Here is a 26,151-nt window from a genome sequence, read left to right as displayed (position 1 = left end):
ACTGTTTCACTGAACACCTATGCTCTGTCTGCCAGAGAAAGCAGAATCTCCCAGTGGCCACACATTTTAATTCCACGTCCCATTCCCATTCTGATATGTCTATCCATGGCCTCCGCTACTGTCGAGATGAAGCCACACTCAGGTTGGAGGAACAACACCTTATATTCCATCCGGGTAGCCGCCAACCTGATAGCATGAACATTGATTTCTCTAACTTCCATTAATGCCCCTCCTCGCCTTCTTACCCCATCCCTATTTATTTATTATTATTCTGTGTGTGTATTTTTTCTCTCTCTTTCCCTTTCACAATAACTCCTTGCCTGTTCTCCATCTTCCTCTTGTGCTCCCATCCCCCCTTCTTTCTTCCAAGGCCTTCCGTCCTATGATACTCCCCCCTTCTCTAGCCTTGTATCCCTTTGGCCAATCAACTTCCCAGCTCTTAGCTTCATCCTTCCCCTTCTTGTCTTCTCCTATCATTTCGGGTCTTCCCCCTCCCTCTCCCACTTTCAAATCTCTTACTATCTCTTTTCTCTGTCAGTCCTGACAAAGGGTCTCGACCCGAAATGTTGACTGTACTTCTTCCTATAGATGCTGCCTGGTCTGCTGCATTCCACCACCCTTTTGTGTGTGTTGCTTTTTATCTTTACCTTTTATTCTGACAGGCACATACAAACTCAAAAATTCACTTTTGAAGGCCTCCCACTTACCAAGTACACCGTTGCCAAAAAAAAGCCTGTCCCAGTCCACACATACCAGATAATTTCTAACCCATCAAAGTTGGCCTTTCTCCAATTTAGAATCTCGACCTGTGGACCAGACCTATATTTTTGCATATTTGAATCTAATGGCTAATGAAATTAAATTGAACTCCTTGAGCTCAAAGTTAATACTGTTTGAAGTTTGACGTGTTTGAAGTTGTGCAAGCACCAATGTGTGAGTACCTTCACCGGAATGTTATAATTGATGGTGCTGCATCCCTACTTGTGAAGGACAACTGGGGAAAGATCTTTTATATTACTTAAGTCAGGAATGCCCACATCCATGAGGTCTTGTGACTTTCTATTGTCTTAGAGATATTTAGAGCTGCCTAACTGCAAAAAATCATGGTTCAGTATGTATTCAACCCAGAAGCTTCTGATATCCTTTAGGAGTGTTGTAATGTGCCACAAGTAAAACATTAATTTTACTACTGCTTCCTGCAGCTCATCAGATTAACTATGTTATGTCAAGTATATTTGAAATGTTGAAGTGATTTGAAAATTTTTTGCTATCTTAAGAATGGTATTACATTTTTTAAATTAAGAAACAGCACATCACTTAGGATAGAACACTATTTTTAATGAAGATGACTTAGAAAGCAACAAAGAGTGATTGGACTGTTTAATTGTTAGAGCCAGTACTGTTATTTCTGTTAATCATAGTTAATCTGTACTTCAACTCTGGGTACCCAGTACATCAACAAGGAACAATTTCATTTATACATGTAACACTCATATCATATGTATGCTTCACAAATTTATGAAACAGTATTTGATACATAGCTTCCCATCAAGAAAATATGATTGAGAAGTATGTTTGCGAGGGACATTTTGAAAGTGAAGAGCATAGAAAGGGAAGTGAAATTGTGATAGTATTCTGATGGAGCTCTGGGCTACCATTGGTACTTTTGCAAAGACCCCTGAGTCATTGGAGTCGTGCAAAGAGCTTAGGATGCAGATTTGGAGCCTGTGAAGATGAGAAAAGGCAGATATGGAGAGATTTGAAAACAGATGAGAATTTTAAAATTATGCTGATGTAGATTGGCAGCCTTAATACAACCACTGGAGTGATTGGTTATGCGATTTGGAGTTTGGTTTGGCTCAGCTCATGTTTCTGAGGTGTTCCAAGATGCAAGGCAGGCCACCACATCATTACAATAATTTGAATGATTTGAAATAAAAACAGGAAACACCTCAATGATCCTTTCATTAGAACTGTCAAGGTTGGAGATTAAAATCAATTTTAAGATAACAAACAAAAAATGGGGAGAGAGATTTGAAGGTTGGGAAGAATGCAGGGTGATTACATGTCAAAAGAATTGATAGTTGTTTCACTTATTATTACTCCCTTTTACCAAGTTGTAAACCAGTCTGTTTCTCTTCCTTTTCTCTGCCTTTTAAAGTTTGTTCTTCACAGTCAGCTTTTGCTATACCAAAGGGCAAGGAAAAGGTTTAGGCAGCATATGAGCAAAAGCAAGGACAATGTTACAGGTGAAAATAAATGAATGTATTGCTGGATGGTTGTAGCTCAGTTCAAGGTAGTGACTGGTCAGTTGCCATTTGGCTAGTGGCAATGTATAGCATGAGTGTCTGAGGCAAGGAGGTAATGTTTGCAATAGTTAAGACCTTGCTTGGTAAAATACTTGATTGTCTTGTCTTCAAACTGCAATTTAGCTGAAATGGCTAGCACGAGAGGGCCTATTCCTAAGGTGCTTGGAAGTAGGTACAGAGGAGATGTCGGGGTAAGTTTGTTACACAGAGAGTGGTGAGTGCATGGAATGGGCTCTCAGTGGTGGTGGTGGAAGCAGAAACAGTGGTGTCTTTTAAGAGACTCCTGGATGGGTACATGGAACTTAGAAAAACAGGTAAGCCTAGGCAGTTCTATGGTAAGGACATGTTCGGCACAGCTTTGTGGACCAAAGGGCCTGTATTGTGCTGTAGGGTTTCTATATGAATTGCATTTTGCAGCAGGGAGTTCTTTTATTTCCAGCATATTTTGGGTTAAATTTCTTTCTTCTTTACATAAGCAACTTACATTGGTCTATTTTCCAATAATGTCTTGCATGTGTTGTTATTTTTAGCTGTTGTATGATAAGGTATTATTGAAAGCTTTTTTGATATTGATGCAATTGTAAAATGTACCGGCATTTTTAATGCATTGTTGAGTACCTGAATTTGATTCATGTTTTCTATGGGCAAGGCTATCCTTTTTCCTTGTTAGTAACAAATATAACAATTATGTAAGCATGCTTTGATTGCCTTTAGAACTCTTTAAAAATTGCACTTCACTTTTTGTTGAAGAAATGAATACTGCGTCAGTTTGTTTATTACACAAAATTATTTTTAAAAACCCAAAGTTGAACTAATCTAAATACAGAAACAAAATTAACATCAAAAGTAAGGAATGAATGGGAAAAGATGTATTGCATCACATAGTGCTGTTGTTTTAGTCTTTTCCAAAATATTTTTAAGTAGAAAATGATCCTCAATGAAGGAAGTGCAAGAAATTTTTATTAAACTATTAATTTTTATTCCTGGTATGTTAATAAATTCAAATTTAATTGTACTGTAAAATTTCAAATATTTAAATCATTTGGTATTTAGGGGAGACATGGAGGTAATAATTTTGACCTGATACACAATTTAAAAAAATAATGTTCATATGGCTCCCTTAGAAATGAAAGCTTTTCCTAGGATGAAAATGGAGTACAACGATGGTATATCATCATTTCTTATTGCTATGTGCCTATATTGTGAAAGGGGGATTTGATTAAAGTGGGTGCACATTACCCTGCTGTGATTGGTTCAAACACTGGTCAGTACTGTGCCAGACAACTTGCACACCACACACACATCCTCGATCAATTGTTTGCAAAAAGGAAGATACTTCTTATTTTGCTCTGATCAATTAATTTGGACTGATTAATTTAAGTATAATTATCTGTATCGATTATTCACTGTGACTCTTTAGAACTCTGCTATAAACCTTGAACTTTAAATGGAATTTCTGAAAGGAGGCAGAGCTTATAATATATTTTGCATTGTGTCCTTGCGCAATAGAAGTCTGGGAATATTGTAGCACTGTGAATGATGACATAACTTGCATAATTTCTTGGGACAAAAGTTTCCAACGCTGCAAGTTTTCACTGTGCTTGGGTATAATTCCTCATAATTATCATTTGTTTTTGCTACCTTGCAGCACAGAACACTGAATGTTGATATAATATACAAAATTACATTTTCTTGCTCCAGCAACCCATTAGAGGCTTTATTGGCTCTATTACAAACTATTTGAAACAAAGCAGAATAAGCTGCTTAAAATTAAATAATTAAAAATCATTTTGTCTACAATGATTTGAAAGATCTACTTGGCCTCTTCCTACCTTCCTGTACTTTGGTAAATTTAATGAAAGTGCCAAGCTCTCCCACCTTTTCAGGCAATGAATTACAAATTGTTTTTTGTTTCCAGGTAATTATTTTACTCATCTTCCGTCTAATCTTTTCACCAATTATTTAAAACCTATAGTAAGATCCCAATTACAAAATAAAATTTAACTTTCTGTACATAAGTGGTATATGAATAATTAAAATAGTTGCAATTTTCTGAAATTAAGCAAAAGGAACTTGGCAGATAATTTTTGTTCTATGAGTTGTGTGTAAGGGAGCAAAAGAAAAGCTTGGTGGGAATTAAGTTTCCATTGACACCTGACTTTAAAGCAGTTGGTAGCAGAATTTTGGGTACTTTTTTTTTTTGCATTGTACCCAGTTAACTGAAATATTAGTAGAATTGTTGATAACCTTCATAACCTTGATTTAGAGAAGTCAAACTGTTGGATTAGCTTTGATGGCTTGGGCTACAAAGTATTATTTTGTGAAGATAGAATTGGGCTTTCTTTGGTGTTCCCCATGACTCTATAATATTTAATGTTCCTATTTCAATTTGGTATTCGGTGGTAATTTTCTGTGGAATTATAAATCAAGTAACTAATGCATTGAGCTTCAGGCCATTATGTGCATAGCATCTGTTTTCTTCATTCCCATCAGCAATTTCATAAGTTATTGTCTTTTCACAGGTCAGACACCCCACTTATTTACAAAGCTGTTCCAAGTTGGTTTGTGCGAGTGGAGCACATGGTGGACAAGCTGCTGGAGAATAATGACAAATGCTACTGGTAATGACAGATTTGAATGAGCAATATTAAATTGTATTAATCATGCTGGTTGTCTTACACTGATTGTGATTGAAGTAGATATGCCTTACATAGACTGTAGTTAAAAACTCATTCAGAGGTATGTTTTGCTGCATAGTGATACTTTAGGGTTGTTGGTTTTTATGGCATTAGACAACTTAGACATTGTCATTGTTCTCTGTACAAACATTACTTCTATAATTCTTGTGTTTAATTTTCATTTACAATATTTTCAGGCATTTATTTATACATTTTTGAAAACAAATGCATCTGTTTCAGTCCGAACTACCTCAGATTATGAAGGATATCATAAGCGGAGAGCTATTAAGATGAGATTTCATGGACAACTGCATCCTTTTGGTGACAATACAATTATTATGTTGTTCAATGATGAGTGCCAGTATCCTGACCCAGTGACAATGAAGTTACAGCGATTTTATATTCAAGTTGTTTTGTTGCATCATTTGGAGGTGATCATCTTCAAATGCACTTATTCTTTTCTAAATATTATTCTTTAAACCTGATGGATCATCACAAGAGACTTATTTTAGTTAATTAAACTTTTTATTTCTGTTGGTGGATGTTGTGGAGCTTTTCTTTTGAGCACCAATTGAAAAGATGGTGATCTGAATTTTTCATTATTTCCAACAATCATCCTTTGTGTTTTTCCCATTGATGAAGTTAATAGGAAACCAGTTATCAATACTTAAGAGCTTTGAGTAAATGACCTGCGGTACTTGTGTCCATTCAGCCTTCAAAGAAGGGAGACACCCCAGGTTGTTTAGACTGAACTCAGTCCCATGTTTCTAAAAATAATGCTATCCATTTTCTTCAGTCAACTAACTTTTGCATTCACTGTAATTAATCTGTGCAGTAGAGGAAATCTTTACATCATGTCCAAACTTGTCTTCTGTAAAGATGTTCTGACTATGAAGAAAGCATTGTGTTTCAACACTAAACTATGCAAATGTATTTAAGCTGGTATTGTTTATGCACAGCTCTAACAATCCAGGATTGATCCTGACCTCTAGTGCTGTGTAAAATTTGCATATTCTTCCTATAACTATGTAGGTTTCTCTGGTGCTCTGGTTTACTCCACATCCCAAAGGTATGCTGGTTAGTAGGCTAGCTTACTATTGTAAATTCCACTCAATGGAGGTGAGTGACAGGAGGATCGGGCAATGGTGCTGGAGGGGTGGAGCTGATGTAGTGGAATGAGAGAGAATAGTTTAAAGGAGAGTGGGGAAATTGAAGTAGTATGAATTCTCAGAGTTGGTATAGATTTGATGTCCCAAGTTGCTAATTCATTTGTCATAAAGACATACTGTATAAATATAAAAAGACTAGTTGATGGATCTTTACGGTAAGTACTTGGATAGGAAAGGAGTGGAGAGATAAAAACCCAATGCTTTTAAATGTGATTAACATAGTTAGACATTGCATGTGGTATACATGAGTTGGGTTGAAGGGTCCTTTTCTGGGTTGTGCAGTTCTATAACTCCATGTGCTTCACTTCATGCACAAAATAAAATTCGGAATTTCTTGGAAATAGTTAAAAAGGTATAAAAAAGACAAACTAATGTTTAACTGAGTAACAAATTATGTATTTAAATGAAATACAGAACAAATTAGCAGACTACCAAAACTACTACAGTACTATAAAATTGTGCATTAGTTCCCAATAGTTATCGACAGAGGAGTTAATCCACTTTATACTGCTACACTCTTTTAATTGACTCCAAATGAACAAAATCAGTGCAGCCACTTAGTGCAGATAATGAACTGCCTTCAAGCAGTGCTTTCAATGATTGTATCCTCCAAGTCTTCATATTTGTTGTAACATTCTAGATGATTGTCGATACCTTCAAATTCTTTGTTGAGGTAGTAAAATCATATAATTTTCACTCCAGGCCTTGTCTGGCTTTTTCAACCCTGACCACTTGAAACTGCAGTTACTAAAACTCTTAAATTGTCTTGCTGCTTTATTTTTTGCCAACTATCCATGACAACAATTACTGATCTAAAAACACAAACACACCCAAGTGACCCTATTTAAAAACTATTTGATCTAAGCATGGTGTAGTGTCTAACAACCACTAGGTGTATGCGACTGAAGCTAGTTAGAAACTTTATTTATGGAGATGCAGCACAGAATTGGAGGGGTAGGAAGGTAGGCAAAGGGGATGGCATGGCTCTGTTGATAAAGAATGGCATCAAATCAGTAGAAAGATGTTACGTAGGATCGGATGATGTTGAATCCTTGTGGGTTGAGTTAAAAAAACTGCAAGGGTAAAAGGACCCTGATGGCAGTTATAAACAGGTCTCCAAGCAGTAGCTGGGATGTGGACCACAGATTAAAATGGAAATAGAAAAGGTGTGTGAAAAGGGCAATGTTATGATAGTCATGGGAGATTTCAATGTAAGTTGATTGGGAAAATCAGATTGGAAATGGATCTCGAGAGTGAGTTTGTTGAATGCCTACGAGATAGCTTTTTTAGAGCAGTTTGTCGTTGAGCCTAATAGGGGATCAGCTATACTGGACTGGGTGTTATATATTGAACTGGGGGTGATTAGGGAGCTTAAGGTAAAAGAATTCTTAGGTGGTGATCACAATATGATTGAGTTTAACTTGAAATTTGGTAGGGAGAGTGTAACGTCTGATGTAGGAGTATTTCAGTGGAGAAAAGGAAATTACAGTGGTATGAGAGAGGAGTTGGCCAAAGTACATTGGAAGGAGATGCTGGCAGGGATGATAGCAGAGCAGCAATGGCGTGAGTTTCTGGGAAAAATTATAGATGTATTCCAAAAATGAAGAAATATTTAAATGGCAAAATAGTACAACTGTAGATGACAAGGGAAATCAAAGCTAATGTAAAAGCAAAAGAGAGGACATACAACAAAGCAAAAATTAATGGGAAGGCAGAGGATTGGGAAGCTTTTAAAACCCTACAGAAAGCAACTAAAAGAATCATTAGGAGAGATAAGATGAAATATGAAAGCAAGCTCGCTAATGATATCAAAGTGGATAGTAAAAGCTTTTTCATGTATGTAAAAACAAATAAGAGAGGCATAAGAGGATACAGGTCCGCGAGAAAATGAGGCCGGAGAAATAATAATGGGGGCCAAGGAGATGGCAGATGAACTACATGAGTATTTTGCATCAGTCTTCACTCTGGAAGACACTATCAGTGTGCCAGATGTTGAAGGGTGTGAGGGAAGAGAAGTGAGTGCAGTTACTATTACAAGGGTAAAGGTGCTCAAAAAGCTGAAGACCTGAAGGTGCATTGGTCATCTGGACCAGATGAACTGTACCCTAGGGTTCTGAAAGAGTATGCAGTAGAGATTGTGGAGGCATTAATAATAACCTTTCAAAAATCATTGGACTCTGGCATGGTCCCAGAGAACTGAAAAATTGCAAATGTCACTCCACCCTTTAAGAAAGGAGGAAGGCAGCAGAATGCAAATTATAGAACAGTTGGCCTCAGTGGTTGGGAAGATGTTGAAGTCAGTTGTTAAAGATGAGCTTATGGAGTACTTGGTGACACTAGACAAGATAGGACAAAGTCAGCGTAATTTCCTTAAGGAAAAATCTTTCCTGATTAACCTGTTGGAATTCTTTGAGGAGGTTACACCTAGGATAGATAAAGGGGATGCAGTGGATGTGGTATATTTAGACTTTCAGAAGGACTTTGACAAGGTGCCACACATGAGGTGGCTTATCAAGTTAAGAGCCGATGGTTTTACAGGAAAGTTACTGTCATGATTTGAGCATTGGCTGATTGATTGGAGGCAGAGATGGGAATAAAAATATCCTTTTCTGGTTGGCTGCCAGTGACTAGTGGTGTTCCGCAGGGGTCGGTCGGTGTTGTGTCTGCTTCTTTTTATGCTGTACATCAGTGATTTAGATGATGGAATAGATAGTTTTGTTGCCAGTTTGCAGATGATGTGAAGATTGGTGGAGTGGCAGGCAGTGTTGAGTAAAACAGTTACACTGCTGAAGGATTTGGATAGATTAGGAGAATGGGAAAGAATGGCGAATGAAATACAAATTCGAAAATGTATGGTCATGCACTTTGGTAGTTGAAATAAATGTGCAGACTATTCAATAAATGGGGAGATAATCCAAAAATCTGAGATGCAAAAGGACTTGGGAGTCCTTGTGCAGAACACGCTGAATGGTAAACACAAGGAAATCTGCAGATACTGGAAATTCAAACAACACCACACACAAAATGCTGGTGGAACACAGCAGGCCAGGCAGCATCTATAGGGAGAAGCCCTGTCGAGATTTCGGGCTGAGACCCTTTGTCAGGACTAACCGAAAGGAAAGATAGTAAGAGATTTGAAAGTAGTGGGGGGAGGGGGAAATGCAAAATGATAGAAGACTGGAGGGGGTGGGATGAAGCTAAGAGCTGGAAAGGTGATTGGCGAAAGTGATACAGAGCAGGAGAAGGGAAAGGATCATGGGACGGGAGGCCTCAGGAGAAAGAAAGGAGGTGGGGGGGAGCACCAGAGGGAGATGGAGAACAGACAAACAACTAAATATGTCAGGGATGGAGTAAGAAGGGGAGGAGGGGCATTAACGGAAGTTAGAGAAGTCAATGTTCATGCCATCAGGTTGGAGGCAACCCAGCCGGTATATAAGGTGTTGTTCCTCCAACCTGAGTGTGGCTTCATCTTGACAGTAGAGGAGGCCATGGATAGACATATCAGAATGGGAATGGAACGTGGAATTAAAATGTGTGGTCACTGGGAGATCCTGCTTTCTCTGGCGGACCGAGTGTAGGTGTTCAGCGAAACGGTCTCCCAGTCTGCGTCGGGTCTCACCAATATATAAAAGGCCACACCGGGAGCACCGGACGCAGTATACCACACCAGCTGACTCACAGGTGAAGTGTCGCCTCACCTGCAAGGACTGTCTGGGGCCCTGAATGGTGGTGAGGGAGGAAATGTAAGGGCAGGTGTAGCACTTGTTCCGTTTACCATTGCCAGCTCCATCATGGGTACTAGCCTCCATAGTATCCAAGCCATCTTCAAGGAGTGGTGCCTCTGAAGGCACACACTCAGCAATTCAAGAAGAGATTCTTCCCCTTTGCCATCCAATTTCTAAATAGACATTGAACCCGTGAACATACCACAGTACTTTTTTAAAAAATTCTTTTTGCACTACCTATCTGAATTTAACTATTTAATGAACATATATATATGTAAAATATATGCACACTGCAATTCAGCTTTTTTCCTATTCCTATATTTATCATTGTGCTGCTGCTGCAAAGTGTAACAAATTTCACGACATATGCTGGTGATATTAAAACTGATACTGATCAGAGGCTGCCTTTTGCTGACTGAACCTTAAATTTTGGAATTATCCCTGTGAAACTTTTTTCCTTTGATTTTCTACTTTGAATTCAAAGAGCTTTGAATTCTCCCTCTTTGACACTTTGAGTTTTAAATGTAAGTTGTTAAGCAAACTACAGTTGTGGAACACAGAAGGAAGAGGGAGAGACTGGAAGCACAGCTTTTCTGAGTGGGTGAGACTGATGGTTCAGATGATCATTAGAGTGATTCATGAATGGTTTGGAAGGCTGATGGAAAGACATCTCTTTCAAGCCTGAAAGTGCCCTGGAAAGTTACTTTTACATGTATTAGGTATATCAGTTACTGAAAGAAAACGAGAGGCTCACAGCCTAAGTTAGTTTTTGGGTTATTATGTCTGAGGAGTGGACTAATCCCCCTTTGAATTGTACATCACAGAAATAGGCCCTTGTAGCCAAACTCTGCTCTACTCACCATGAGGCCTATCTACACTAGCCCCATTAGTTCCTCTGTGCCTTTCCATATCCAAATACATTTCCAAATGCCTCTTAAATGTTGTAATTTTACCTGCATCTACCACCTCCTCAGGCAGCTTGTTTCAGATAACCTCCACCCTCTGTGCAAAACCTATTCTCTCTATTGTCCTACCCATGTCATTGTGGACCACACTTCTGGATATTCACCCTCATACCTAAGAATGCTGAGGACTTGTTCCGAGATGTCCCAGGCTCTGGCACCTGGGAAACAATGTACCATCTGGGAATCTTGTTCTAGCCCACAGAACCTCCTGTCCATTCCTCTAACTAACCAATCCAGTATCACCACAGTGTGCCTCTTCTTTCCTCTTCCTGTCTGAGTCACAAAGGCAGATTTGAAAGAGACCCAACCACTGAGACTTTCCTCTGTTAGATCATCCCTCCCAACAGTATCCAAAGTGATATACCTGTTGTTGAGAAGGATAGCCACAGGGGTACTCTGCACTGGCTCCTTAACTCTTTTTCCCTGACTGTCACCCAGCTTCCTGTGTCCTGCAACTTGGATGTAACTACCTCTCTATATGTCCAATCTCTCACCCTTTCAGCCTCCCTCATGAGCCAGAGTTCATCCAGCCCCAGCTCCAACTCCTTAATGTGGATTGTTAGAAGCTGCAGCTGGATGCACTTCTATGCCTTTCATGATTTTATACACCTCTACAAAGTCACCCATCGGCTTCTTATGCTCCAGGGATGTACCTATCTATTCAATCTCTCCTTATTATTAAAATTCTCCAGTCCCAGCACCATCCTTGTGAATATTTTCTGTGTCTTTTCCAGCTTAATGACATCCTTACTATCAGATCGGACTACCCACAATACTCTGCAGTTTCATCAATGTTTTCTACAGCTGTAACACAACATATCATCTCTTGTATTCATTACCCTATCAGTTGAAATCAAGCATGCCAAATGCCTTCCTCGCTACCCTGTCTATCTGTATTGCCATTTTCAGTAAAACTAGATACTCATACCCCTAAATTTCTCTGTTCTACATTATTTTCCAGGCATGTCCTATTCTAGTTTACCTTACTTCACACTTGTCTGTGTTAAATTCCATCTGCCAATCCTTGACCTACTCGTTTCTGTTTTCATTTAACATAACCCTTTCCAGTGCCCACTGTATCAACAATTTTGGTGTCGTCTGGAAACTTACTAACATTGCCAAACACATTTTCATCCAAATCGTTAGTGTAGATGATGAACAATAGTGGACCCAGCACTAATACCCATGGCACAACACTTGTCAGAGTCCCCCCATCCAGAAAAAAAGCCCTTTACTACTACCACCTGACTCCACCCAATTAACTATTATTCCCTATCAAACAACACTGAGAACTGCAGTAATCAAGAACGTGGCTTAACAAAGTGTTTTCATCGCATTTTGGAATGAACATAAAATTCCAGGCTTTTATGCTGTAACCAGTTTGAGAAAACAATTTTATCATTGTGTTGTGACTCCTGTCATATGTGCTGACTGTCTATCTTGCCTCAGTCCTGTTTTGGCAAGTGATTAGTCACTTTTTAGAGGCATATCTGGGAGTCTGAAAGGTAATTCAGTCAGTTCCAAACAATATTGATCATTTTACTCTCCATTGTATTTAAAAAGGCAGATATCCTGAAACTGGCATTCTTCCCACAGTATTGTGAAATTACATGTTGCTGGGCAAACAAGATGGCCAGTACTGTGATGTGTTCCATGGTTTTCCTGTTTGGAAAACTCTACACTCTGACTCTTGTTATCATAGTTTATTCCTTCAGTGTACTAAATAAATCCTTCACAAACAAGCCATTACTTTTGCCACTTTGTTACAGACTTCTTAGTACATTGGTTTGGAAGACTGTTAATCTTAGTAATGGGTTTCTGACAATTTTGGATAACCCCATCAAACCCAACAGCATTTTTAAGTTTGAGGAATAAAGCGAGACATCTCTGAAAAAAAAATGCCTAATGTTGAAACTTAAGTGAATTTTGCAACAGTACTTAAAACATGATTAAGTGACCCTGATATTTCAATTCCTTTAGAATCACATAGGATACTAAAACTAAGCCCAAACATAATTCTTAAGGAAGGATTGTAAGAATTAGAAGCATATTCACTTAAATATACACTCAGTGGAAGGTACGTGGTGTGATCCTCTGCTGTAGTCTAACCAGTTCAATGTGTTGTGCATTCTTCTATACGTGGTAACCTGCCCTAATGTCTGTCGTCCAGTAGCACTTACATCCACGGTGATGAAGTGCTTTGGGAGGTTGGTGATGAAACACATCAACTCTTGCCTGAGGAGCAACTCAGATCTGCTTTGATTTGCTTATTGTCACAACAGGTCAACATCAGATGCCATTTTATTGGTTCTTCACTCAACCCTGGAGCATCTGCACAGAGAAGGTGCATACACCAGTAACAGTTTTCCCTCACTATCCGAAAGTAGAGCGTTCCTATGAAACCTTTCGTAAGCTGAAATGGCGTAAAGCAAAGAAGCAATTACCATTAATTTATATGGGAAAAATTTTTGAGAGTGTTCCCAGACCCAAAAAATAACCTACCAAATTACACATAAAACCTAAAATAACACTAGCATATCGTAAAAGCAGGAATGATATGATAAATACACAGCCTATATAAAGTAGAAATAATGTATGTACAGTGTAGTTTCATTTACCAGAATCGGGAATGTTTAGCTAAAACGGATTTGTAAAAAAAAAAATCTGCGCGCACACACCTGCCCGTGCAAGGCTTCACGGTCGTGGTAGTCTTTCTCTGGGTAAACACAAGTTTAATATGGATGCCTTTCTTCGTAAAAGCGAAAGTCCTCTTCAGATTTCTTTCAGTTAGTGAAAACGGGTACTAATGTAGGTCTTTCGTAAAAACGAAGTGACGTAAAGCAGGGGACACCTGTATGTTTTTCATTGACTACAATTCAGCATTCAATACTATCATTCCCTCAAAACTAATTAAACACCTCTAAGGCATAGGCCTTAATACCTCCTTGTGCAACTGAATTCTTGATTTTGGTCACTTGTAGTGAGCTCAAATTGGCAACAACACCTCCTTGGCAATTACCAGTAACACAGGTACACACAAGGCTGTACGTTTAGTCTTCAGCTCTACTCTCTATACTTCTGACTGTGAGGCTAAGCACAGCTCTAATGTCATATTTAAGTCTACTGTCAACACTACTGTCGTTGTCCAAGTCAAATGTGGTGATGAACGAGCATATGTGAATCTCAGGGTTGTATATGGTCACATGTATGTACTTTGATATTAAGCTTACTTTGAAATTTTTAACTGCTATAATGTGTAATTATTTGAGTTACGATCACCTTCCTGTCAGGTTGAACCAGTCTGGCTATTCTCCTCAGACCTCTCTCATTAATGAGGCGTTTTCACCCACACAGCTGTTGCTCACTGGATGTTTATCATTTTCCACACCATTTCCTGTAAACTCCAGAGAATTTTGTATGTGATAATCTTAGGAGATCAGCAGTTTCTGAGATACTCAAACCACCCAGTCGCCACCAACAATCATCCCATGGTCAAAGTCACTTGGATCACATTTCTTCACTACTGTGATGTTTCATCTGAACAATAATTAAACCTCTTGACCATGTCTACGTGTTTTCATGCATTGAGTTGTTGCCACCTGATTGGCTGGTTAGATTTTTGCATTAACGAGCATGTGTAAGGGTGTACTTAATAAAGTGGCCATGAGTGAATATTTCAATATATGGTATACAGTGACATTGCAGTTTTACCTTGGTTGCCAGATAAAGCTCTTGAGTGAATGCAAGTTGAAGGAAAGAGAAATGGTCAATTTTACTTGCACTCATTCAAAAGCCTACAATTGAAAGCTACAATTATTACTAAGCAATGCAGTGGTTTAATTATTGAAATACATACGTTTCTTAAGTGTTTTATATGCATAGAAAAGTAAAATACATGCTATATACTAAGACAAACGTTTGACTAACTGATGCTAAATAATACCAGATGTACCTGTTCTGACTTATTTAGTACGAGAACTTACAGTTTTTTTCAATCCCGAACTACGATAACCTATGCACATCCTCCCGTATGCTTTAAATCATTTCTAGGTTACTTAGAATACCTAATACAATGTAAATGCTATGTAAAAGGTTGTTATACTGCATTGTTTTGGGGGATAATGACAAGGGGAAAAAAAAGTCTGTACACGCTTGAACAACAAGTGCTGGAAGAGCACTTCCGGGTTTTCTCAATTCATGGTTGGTTGAATTTGCGCATGTGGAACTCGCGGATAAGGAGGGCTGACTGTATATTTGAAAGGTGTTATCTTTCGTGTTTCACAGGTTTTTCAGAAATTGAATCATTTGAAGGGTTATCATGCTGTTTTTTAAAAATTGGCTAAAATAAGATAAAATTTGTTCCATTTTGTGTAGTTGTAAAGGTGACAGCATTATAAATATGAAGTCCATAGAATTCTGAATGGAAGTTGTAAATCAAAACAAATTGAGCTTTGCCTATGAATCTTAGTTACTGATTATCTCTCCCCAGCATGTATTTGTATATAACATTAAGAGCAGTTAAAATACAGATGAAGAAAGATAAAATATTTGATTTCAGATTTAGTCCATTAATTGAAACTGTCCAATGCCAGTTTGGTGCTGAGGATATACCATATGTTTAAACTCTTCCATGTACTTCAGTATTCCCCGAAGACTGAGTGTCCAGCTTCATTTAGCAAACAAACAACTTGATTTTCCAAAATACCAGACAAGAGACAATCTGCAGATGCTGGAAATCCAAGCAACAACCACAAAAAATGCTGGAGGAGCACAGCAGGCCAGGCAGCATCTATGTTGATGTTTTGGGCCCGAAATGGCAGCTGTACTTGCAAAATACCAAACCCATTTTCACATCATCATCATCATCATCATCATCGATTTTCACCTCCAGAGCATTGTGTGAAACAATACCAGTTTGAGTTATTTGCTGTTCATAGCATTCATCAATCATTGCAATGAATTGAAGGCCATTAGATGTTCAGACCTCCTGATAACTATTTGAATTGATGACCTCCAGATGTAGAGGCAGGGCTGTAAAAAGATATTGAAATGACACAAAGAAAGTAAATTATTTATATTGATTCAGTTGCATTCATAATTCCCATGAACAGGGTACCAGAATTTGTCAGAGAGAAAAGGTTTGGAAATTGGTTGAAGGATGCACGCGATTGGGCCATTTCTCGGAACAGATATTGGGGAACACCCATTCCTTTATGGGTTAGTGAAGACTTAGAAGAGGTGAGTAATGAAATGAATGAATAACCAATTCAGATTTTCCAAGATCTTAAAATGGTTCTAGAATAATGTATTCAAAGTAAAAGACATACAAGTAATTATGATTTCCAGATGTGATATTTATGGCTAGCATACAAAAAGAGTGTCTTTATATCAGTTATAGAGGCTGAAATATACTTCTTGATGGTATTTGAAAAGAGTATAGTATAGTACTACAGAACAGAGTAACAGACCAGCTTTAAATTCATATTCTCTTTCCTCTTGTCTGGGATTCTGAGCAAACCTATGCAACAGGAATTGCAGCATATCACCTACATAAGACCGGAGTAGAAAAGACCATTTGGTCCATCAAGCCTGCCCCACCATTTGGCCATGGCACTTTCTTTTTCTCCTTTCAACCTCGTTCTCCTGCCTTTTCCCTGTAACCATTGAGACTCTTACTAATCAAGAACCTATCATCCTTTTTAATTATACTCAATAATTTGGTTTCCACAGCTGTTTATGGCAAGGTATTTCAAATTCACTACTCTGGCAAAACAAACTCCCATCATCTCTGTTCTGAAGGGGTTTCCTTTTATTCTGATGCTGTGCTCTCTGGTCCTAAATTGTTCCATCACAGAAAACATCCTCTCCCCATCCACTCCATTCTCCCTTCCCGCCATCTTTCTATCTCCATGAGTACACGCCCCAGAGCCATCAAAAGCTCCTCATATACTAACCCTTTCATTCCGGGATCAATCTTGTGAACCTCCTCTGCACTGTCTCCAATGCAAGCATTTCATAGATATGGAGCCCAAAACTGTTCACAATACTTCAGATGTGGTCTGATCAATGCCTTATAAATCATTACCACTACATCCTTGCCTTTGTATTCTAGTCCTCTCAAAATGAAAGCGAGCATTGTGTTTGCCTTCCATATTACCAACTCGATCTGCAAGTTAATCTTTAGGAAATTTGGTACTAAGACTTCTAAATCCTTTTGAACCTCCGATTTCTGAATTCTCTCCCTATTTAGAATATAGTTTACCATACATTTCCCTATGCTGTATTCTATTTGTCAGTTCTTTGCCCATTCTCTCTCAACCTGTCCAATCCTTCTGCAGATTCCCTTCTTCCTCAACACGACCTGCCTCTTTAGGTATCTTTTGTATCAGCTGCAAATCTGTCCACAAAGCCGTCAATCCACTATGCAGATCATTTACATATAAAGTGAAAAGTAGCAGACTTTTCCACTCTTTGCCTTCTGCCAGTCAGCCAATCTTCTATCCATGCAAGAACTTTTACGGTAATATCATGGATTCCTATTTTGTGTAGCAGCCTCATGTCAGTAAATGCAAGTAAACACCATCCAGTGACTGCTTTGTCTATCCTGCTTGTTATTTCTTCAAAGAATTACAGTAGATTAATTAAGCAAGATCTCCCCTTAGCTTTCAAGTACCCCAAAACCACATCTTTCATAATGGACTCTTAAATCTCACCAATCAGTAAAGCCAGATTAACCCACCTGTCTTTTGCCTCCCTCATTTCTTAAAGAGTGGAGTAACATAAGGGAGGAAAGTAGGTAGCTTATCATGAAAGTATGTATTATCATCTGATTAATGACAGTGTTGGTATGGTTGGTTCATTAAAGGTCATCTGTCTGTTGTTTTCTTATTGCAGGTATAATATGTATAATACTTTCCCAATATTCATATGTTCTGCAGATTTCTTGCTTTAAGGCTGAACTTCCAAATAGATTAATTCCAAAACATTCATGTATATTCTATTTCTGTAGTATAATTATATCTGGAAATTAAGAATATTGGTTGTAAGAGCACAGTAGCACAGCGGTTAGTGTAACTCTATTACAGTGCCAAAGACCTGGATTCAAGCCACTACTGTCTGTAAGGAATTTCTACATTTTTCCTGTGATGGTAGGTTTCCTCCAGGTGTTCCTGTTTCCTCCCACATTCCAAAGACGTACAGGATAGTAGATGCAACACACAGAATGCTGGAGGAATTCAGCCGATCAAGCAGCATTGATGGAAATAAATACACAGTTGAAGATTTGGGCTCAGACCCTTTATCAGGATAGTAGATGAATTCAGACATCCCACCTCTCCGGGATGTTCCAGGAGTCTCTCGATATTGATAGTGGCTCCCTGACGCACACAAGTTATATACAATATCCCGAAAATCGATCTCCCCCCCCCCCCCCCCCCCCCCGAGAGTAAGCAAGAGGGCACGAGAGAGCGTGAGAAAAAGAGCGAGAGAGAGCACACCATGGCAGAGTGTTCCTAAAAAAGAAAATATCAAATGTATGTCACTCCAGACTACACTGAAGTGTACCCCTGCCTAATAGGGGTGTAAAAAAATAATGACAGTGTTGCTCGCTGCACTGTTTGCAACAGTGACTTTTCTATTGCCAGTGGTGGGTTAAAATGTAAAAGACAATGTTGAGTTGAGTTTAACAGGTGTCATTCATTCATTAGCATAGCTAACGTTATTTAAACTAGCTGGCTAGCTACTAAAGAGCTACCCATAGAACACTACAGCACAGTACAGGCCCTTCAGCCCTCCATATTGTGCCGATCCATATAATCCTTAAAAAAAAGTACTAAACCCACACTAACCCATAACCCTCCATTTTTCTTTCATCCATGAGCCTGTCCAAGAGGCTCTTAAATACCCCTAATGTTTTAGCCTCCACCACCATCCCTGGCAAGTCATTCCAGGCACTCACAACCCTCTGTGTAAAAAAAAAAACAAAAAAAAAAAAACTTACCCCTAATGTCTCCCCTAAACTTCCCTCCCTTAATTTTGTACATATGCCCTCTGGTGTTTACTATTGGTGCCCTGGGAAACAGGTACTGACTATCCACCCTATCTATGCCTCTCATAATCTTGTAGACCTCTATCAAGTCCCCTCTCATTCTTCTACGCTCCAAAGAGAAAAGTCCCAGCTCTGCTAACCTTGCTTCATATGACTTGTTCTCCAAACCAGGCAACATCCTGGTAAACTCCATTGCAGACATCCCACCTCTCCTGGAAGTTCCCGGAGTCTCCCGCAAATTGATGGTGCTACCTCCCTGAAATGAGTCTTTGCAGGGTGGGATGTCTATGAATTGGTCACATGCATGTGATTGGACAGTGTGGGCTTGTTCTGCCAGAAAGGCCAATTACCATGTTGTCTCCAAAAAGAATGTTTTGGAAACATTCCAAATTAAGTACGTTTTAAAGGAGGTTTTGTATTTAATTCTGAATTCTTTTGAAAATCTGACAATATATTACCATTTCAAAGCCTGTCTTTTACAAACAGGAGTGGTTATCTAATGCAGTAGACTTTGCCTTGAGAATTTTAATTCCTATTTCCCTCCAATCGAATGAAATAATCTCAAGTTGAACACTACTTTTCCTATTATCCTTGTATTCTAGCATTGACAAATCTTGAGACTATGAAAAATTCGAAGTTTCGCTCACTTGAGTGAAGAAATATCTTCCAATTTCAATCCTAAATGGCACATACCTAATCCTAAAACTATGATTTGGGCTTGTCAGCTAGAAACGTAGAAAGCCTACAGCACAATACAGGTACTTCAGCCCACAAAGGTGTGCTGAACATGTACTTACTTTAGAAATTACTTTACAGTTTAGGGTTAATTTAGAGTTAACCATAGCCCTCTATTTTCCTAAGCTCCTTGTACTTATCCAGGAGTCTCTTAAAAGACCCTATCGTATCCGGCTCCATCACCGTAGCAGGCAGCCCATTCCACGCACTTACCATTCTCTGCATTTAAAAAAAAACAACTTACCTATGACACCTTAAAATTGTGCCCTCTCGTGTTCGCCATTTCAGCCCTGGGAAAAAGCCTCTGACTATCCACACTATCAATGCCTCTCATCATCTTATATCCCTCAATCAGGTCACCTCTCATCCTCTGCCACTCCAAGGAGAAAAGGCCAAGTTCGCTCAACCTATTCTCATAAGGTATGCTCCCCAATTGAGGCAACATCCTTGTAAATCTCCTTTACACCTTCCTACGGTTTACACTTCCTTCCTGTAGTGACGTGACCAGAACTGAGCACAGTACAACAAGTGGGGTCTCGTATAGCTGTAACATTACCTCTCTGCTCTTAAACACAATCCCACAGTTGAAGGCCAATGCACTGTATGCCTTCTTAACCACAGAGTCAACCTGCACAGCAGCTTTGAGAGTCCTATGGACTCGGACCCCAAGATCCCTCTGATCCTCCATGCTGCCAAGAGTCTTACCATTAATACTATATACTGCCATCATATTTGACGTATCAAAATGAATCACCTCACAGTTATCTGGGTTGAACTCCATCTGCCACTTCTCAGCTCAGTTTTGCATCCTATCAATGTCCCGCTATAACCACTGACAACCCTCCACACTATCCACAACACCCCCAACCTTTGTATCATCAGCAAATTTACTAACCCATCCCTCCACTTTATCATCCAGGAAAAATCAAAAAGAGAACAGGTCCCAGAACAGATCCCTGAGGCACACCACTGGTCACCAACCTTGCAGAATAAGACTGGTCTACAACCACTCTTTCCCTTCTGTGGGCAAGCCAATTCTGGATCCACAAAGCAAGGTTGCCTTGGATCCCATGCCCCCTTACTTTCTCAGTAAGCCTTGCATGGGGTACCTTATCAAGTGCCTTGCTGAAATCCATATACACTACATCTGCTGCTCTACCTTCATCAATGTGTTTAGTTACATCCTCAAAAAATTCAATCAGGCTGGTAAGGCACGACCTGCTTTTGACAAAGCCATGTGGACTAGTCTTAATAATATTATGCCTCTCCAAATGTTCATAAATCCTGCCTCTCAGAATCTTTTCTATCAACTTACCACTGAAGTAAGACTCACTGGTCTATAATTTCCTTGGCTATCTCTACTCCCCTTCTTGAATAAGGGAACAACATCTGCAACCCTCCAATCCTCCAGAACCTCTCCCGTCCCCATTGATGATGCAAAGATCATTGCCAGAGGCTCAGCAGAGGCTCCCTCACTTCCCACAGTAGCCTGGGTTACATCCCATCAGGTCCTGGAGACATCCAACTTGATGCTTTCCAAAAACTCCAGCGCATCATCTTTCTTAATATCTACATGCTCAAGCTTTGCAATCCACTGTGTAAGTCATCCCTACAATCCCTGCATTCCCCAAGATCCTTTTCTATAGTGAATACTGAAGAAAAGTATTGATTAAGTATCTCTGCAATCACCTCCAGTTCCATACACGCTTTTCCACTGTAACACCTGATCAGTCCTCTTACTCTTCACGTACTTGTAGAATGCCTTAGGATTTTCCGTAATCCTGCTCGCCAAGGCCTTCTCATGGCCCCTTCTGGCTCTCCAAATTTCAATCTTAAGCTCCTGCTTGCTGGCCTTATAATCTTCTAGATCTCTATTATTGCCTAGTTTTTTTGAACCTTTCATAAGCTTTTCTTCTTGACTAGATTTTCAACAACCTTTGTACACCATGGTTCCTGCACTCTACCATCCTTTCCCTGTCTCATTGGAATGTACCTATGCAGAACTCCATGCAAATATCCCCTGAACATTTGCTACATTTCTGTCGTACATTTCCCTGATAGCATCTGTTCCCTATTTATGCTTCCAAGTCCTGCCTGACAGCCTCATATTTCCCCTTACTCCAATTAAACACTTTCCTAACTTGTGTGTTCTTATTCATCTCCAATGCTATGATAAAGAAGAGAGAATTGAGATCACTATCTCCAAAATGCTCTCCCACTGAGAGACCCGACACCTGACCAGGTTCATTTCCCAATACCAGATCAAGTACAGCCTCTCCTCTTGTAGGCTTATCTACACAATATGTCAGGAAACCTTCCTGACCACGCATAACAAACACCACCCCATCTAAACCCCTTGCTGTAGGGAGCTGCCAAACAATATTTGGGAAATTAAAATTTCCCAGCACGACAACCTTATTTTTATTACACCTTTCCAGAATCTGTCTCCCTATCTGCTCCTTGATGTCCCTGTACCTATTAGGTGGTCTATATATTTTTAAAAAATCAACCAGTAGAGTTACTGAGTTACTTCCAACTAGTGATCCAGTAGTCAATCCCCTGCATGACTTCCTCCTTTTCTGCAGCCGTGACACTATCTCTGATTAGCAGTGCCACGCCCACACCTCTTTTGCCTGTCCTTTCTGAAACATCTAAAGCCTGACACTCTTAAGTAACCATTCCTGCCCCTGAACCATCCAAGTCTCTGTAATGGCCACAACATCATAGCTCCAGACGGACAGACAGACATACTTTATTGATCCCAAGGGGAAATTGGGAAATTGTTCCAGTACTGATCCATGCTCTAAGCTCATCTAATTTGTTCATAATATTCCTCACATTAATATAGACACATCTTAACCATCGGTCTGAGCATATCCCTTCTCTATCATTTGCCTATCCTCCCTCTTGCACCGTCTCCAAGTTTTCTCTATTTGTGAGTCAGCCACCCCTTCCTTCGTCTCTTCAGTTCAGTTCCCACCTCCCCAGCAATTCTTGTTTAAATTCTGTGCAATAGCCTTAGTAAACCTCCCTGCCAGGGTATTGGTCCCCCTCGGATTCAAGTGCAACCTGTCCTTTTTGTACAGGTCATGCCTGCCCCAAAAGAGGTCCCAATGATCCAGAAATCTGAATCCCTGCCCTCAGCCACGCGTTTATCCTCCACCTTGTTCTACTCTTATACTCACTGTTGCATGGCATGGGCAGTAATCCAGAGATTATGACCTTTGAGGTCCTGCTTCTCAACTTCCTTCCTAACTCCCTGTAGTCTGTTTTCAGAACCACTTCCCTTTTCCTACCTATGTTGTCGATACCAATATGTACCACAACATCTGGCTGCAGTGGTCTAACTCGTTGATGTTCATGTGCTTGTGCAGTCATCCCTCGATCCTAGAAGTTACTGCTTAACATTTATTCTGTTAAAGTTTCTCACAATTTTTAAAATTTTAGCCAGATTGCCTCTAGTACCCACAAATTCATGAAATTATTGGTCCTTCATTGTCTTCTTAAATATTGGTTTCCTTTTTCCAGAAATTAAAGTGGTGTTAACCCCAACCTCAGTGAATCATACCTTGGGTAAAGAAAACAAAATTGAACACAGGAATGTGATATTCTTGAAGTCCTTTACAATTTCAGCAGTTTTCTTAATTTTGAATATCAATCTTGCAGCAATGATTTATATAATGTCTTTCCTGAAATTTTCGTATACCTTTGTATCAGCCAGCAATAGCAAAAATTTCTTTCCTCTGATGTGCATTAAATGCATATTATCTTACAGCTGTGCATGGTTTCCTCGGCCCTCCATCGATTTCAAAGGAAATGATTTCCTGAAGTAGAAACCACCGTGAAGCTTTATCAGTATACTTTTATATCATTTGTACATCTTTTAAGGCAAAAATTACATCTAAGTAGTACAGTGAGATTCACTGCTTGTTGTTTTCCACAATACTTAGAAGTAGTTCACTAATTAATGTCATGAAAATAGATTGAATCTGTGTACAGAATACTGTTATCATTAAAGACATTACTTTGTTGACAGGTGGTATGTGTGGGATCAGTTGCAGAATTGGAAGAGCTGAGTGGAGTCAAAGTTGAGGATCTTCATCGAGAGAGGTGAATTATATTAATATGAACTTTGTGATTGCCCTGTTAAAATGTTATTTATATACTTTAAAAATTTGTTACTGTTCCAACCAGGTTTATCACTTACAAGCATAAAATGAACTTTGGTGTTATAATATCATAAGTTACCTCTACCTGTTGCTTAACAGAATGAGTCCACTGTTGACTTGGGTGCCACATTTAACACTGATGCAGAAGATTGTTGAGTCATTCCACAGTCCTGAACTTGTTAGCAAAGCTGAACTTCAGAGTAATACTGAGTAAATGCTATGCTTGCTGAGATGTTTTTAGATGAGACATCAGACTGATTATTTTGTCTCCATCACAAATGGAATGGAGCTCTGTGTAGCATTAATTGAAAAAACAGGGTGTTTTTCTAGTCTATATTTGTCCTTTTACCAGTAGCATTTAGTTTTAAGATAAAGAGATTATCTGGTCATTTATGTCATAGTTGCTTCTGAGCCATTGGTTTGCATGTATTAGCTATATATATATCTGACTACGTAATAACAGCTGGATTTAGCAATTGGCTCAAAATGACATTGACATTCTCTATGGTTGAAAATACTATTTAAGTAAATGCTACTTAATTGGTTCTTTAAGCTGGGAGTGGTCACGGTCCCAATAGTGTGCGTCTCAACTAGCCACTGACAACGAAGCCCAACTCATGACCTTCACGTGTGGCATAACTACTAAACCTGGTGGAACCATATCTGCTGACAGGAGATGGGGCAAAGGCAGGTTATTGCTGCCTTAAAAACAGTTGCTTTGGGCAAATGGAGTTTATCAGCCATGGCAGGCAACTCATGTAGAAGGAAAACTCTGATCTCAAACCTCCTTTGCCTTGTGACTATACTCACTCATGGGGAAGGCTTTGGGAGTAAACCTCGAGGGGAAAAATCTGGAGCTGGAGTCCCTAAGGCAGTCCTACATTGAGTTCAGCGCTGACTGGCAACTCCTGCAATGCCATTGGTGCCGAACTGTATCGGTCTCTGCTGTTCCTTTGGATTCATCAGCCTGCTACATAGGCGATAGCTTGCTCTACATATTGTACTGGCCTGGCTTGCATATCATTTAGACTGCTGGGATACAAGGTCCATGGTCAACCCCGACCAATGGAGGACCTTAATTAATTTGCAAATGTAGTAAATAGGACAACTGACAACACCTTGCCTTTATAAAGAATCTTTATTGTAAGCAAAAGAAGTAACAATTGTATTCTTTAAAGGTAAAGCGTACAACACCAATTGACAAACTGTACAAGCTAACTGTAACATGTTTTTCAGTAAATAGAATCACAAAAAGATGTTAAGTCAGAATTAAAACTGGCATTTTAGGATTCATTCATACAGTTTAAGTGTCAGAACTTAGACATTAAATTGTCTTTAACCAATTTTTGCTGAAAGAAAGTTCCTGTTGATACTCAGCTAGATGAGAATACTTTGTGTCAACCCAATGACACTTACTTTAACATTACAGTCAAATGTTTAAAATTTTGTGAGGTGTTTGTGTTTTTGTATAACAACAACATCAAAAAAGTCAAGAATTGATCCTGCTTTGCTATTCATAAGATATTCACACCCCTTCATGTTCATTCTTAATACTCATATTTCTTGATTTCTCACCCTAGAAAAATCTATCATGGTCTTGAGTATACTTAGTAATCCTGCAGTAGAAAGATTCAAAGATTTAGAGTTCTCTGAATAATTTTCTCCTTATCCAGAATTAAGTGGCCAATTTCCTTACCCTGAAATTATGCCAAATTTCTGGCCTTTACAGCCTGATTAAACTCTCAATTGTCAACACCTACCAATTTGATATTTCTTTTGTTTTGAATTTTTCGCTGAGCCATCATTCACTGAGTGAGGATGGCATGACAGTCATAGATGAGAGCTACAGGGAGGTAGTCACACCAGACTGCCAGAAGCAGGTTGTTGGGTGACAGTCGGAGGGGGGAAAGCGAAGGAGAGTAGACAGGTAGTGCAGAGCATCCCTGTAACCATTCCCCTGAATAATAAGTTTACCGTCCTGGATACTGTTGGCGGGGAAGACCGACCAGGTGTGAACCATGGTGGCAGGGCCTCTGGCACTGAGTCTGACCCTGTAGTGTGGAGGAGCAGAGGGATCTGGGAGGACATGTCCACAGATCCCTGAAAGTTGCCTCACAGGTAGATAGGGTAGTTAAGAAAGCTTATGGGGTGTTAGCTTTCATAAGTCGACGGATAGAGTTTAAGAGTCGCGATGTAATGATGCAGCTCTATAAAACTCTGGTTAGGCCACACTTGGAGTACTGTGTCCAGTTCTGGTCGCCTCACTATAGGAAGGATGTGGAAGCATTGGAAAGGGTACAGAGGAGATTTACCAGGATGCTGCCTGGTTTAGAGAGTATGGATTAAGGTCAGAG

The 26,151-nt window shown here is 39.4% G+C and overlaps 1 protein-coding gene across 1 annotated transcript in view; it reads left to right on the top strand.

The window, feature by feature from the left end:
• The window catches only part of iars1 (isoleucyl-tRNA synthetase 1), a 163,697-nt gene that overhangs the window by 60,796 nt on the left and 76,750 nt on the right, over positions 1 to 26,151 (top strand). Inside the window, exons 13-15 of the mRNA XM_073072668.1 lie at positions 4,832 to 4,930; positions 15,958 to 16,084; positions 23,665 to 23,738. Of these exons, the coding sequence (XP_072928769.1) occupies positions 4,832 to 4,930; positions 15,958 to 16,084; positions 23,665 to 23,738 (300 nt within the window). The remainder of the gene's footprint in view (positions 1 to 4,831; positions 4,931 to 15,957; positions 16,085 to 23,664; positions 23,739 to 26,151) is intronic.

The sequence above is a fragment of the Hemitrygon akajei genome, chromosome 19 (assembly GCF_048418815.1).
Source record: "Hemitrygon akajei chromosome 19, sHemAka1.3, whole genome shotgun sequence".
Classification (NCBI taxonomy): Eukaryota; Metazoa; Chordata; class Chondrichthyes; order Myliobatiformes; family Dasyatidae; genus Hemitrygon; species Hemitrygon akajei.
This window is presented reverse-complemented; position numbering and strand designations above follow the sequence as displayed.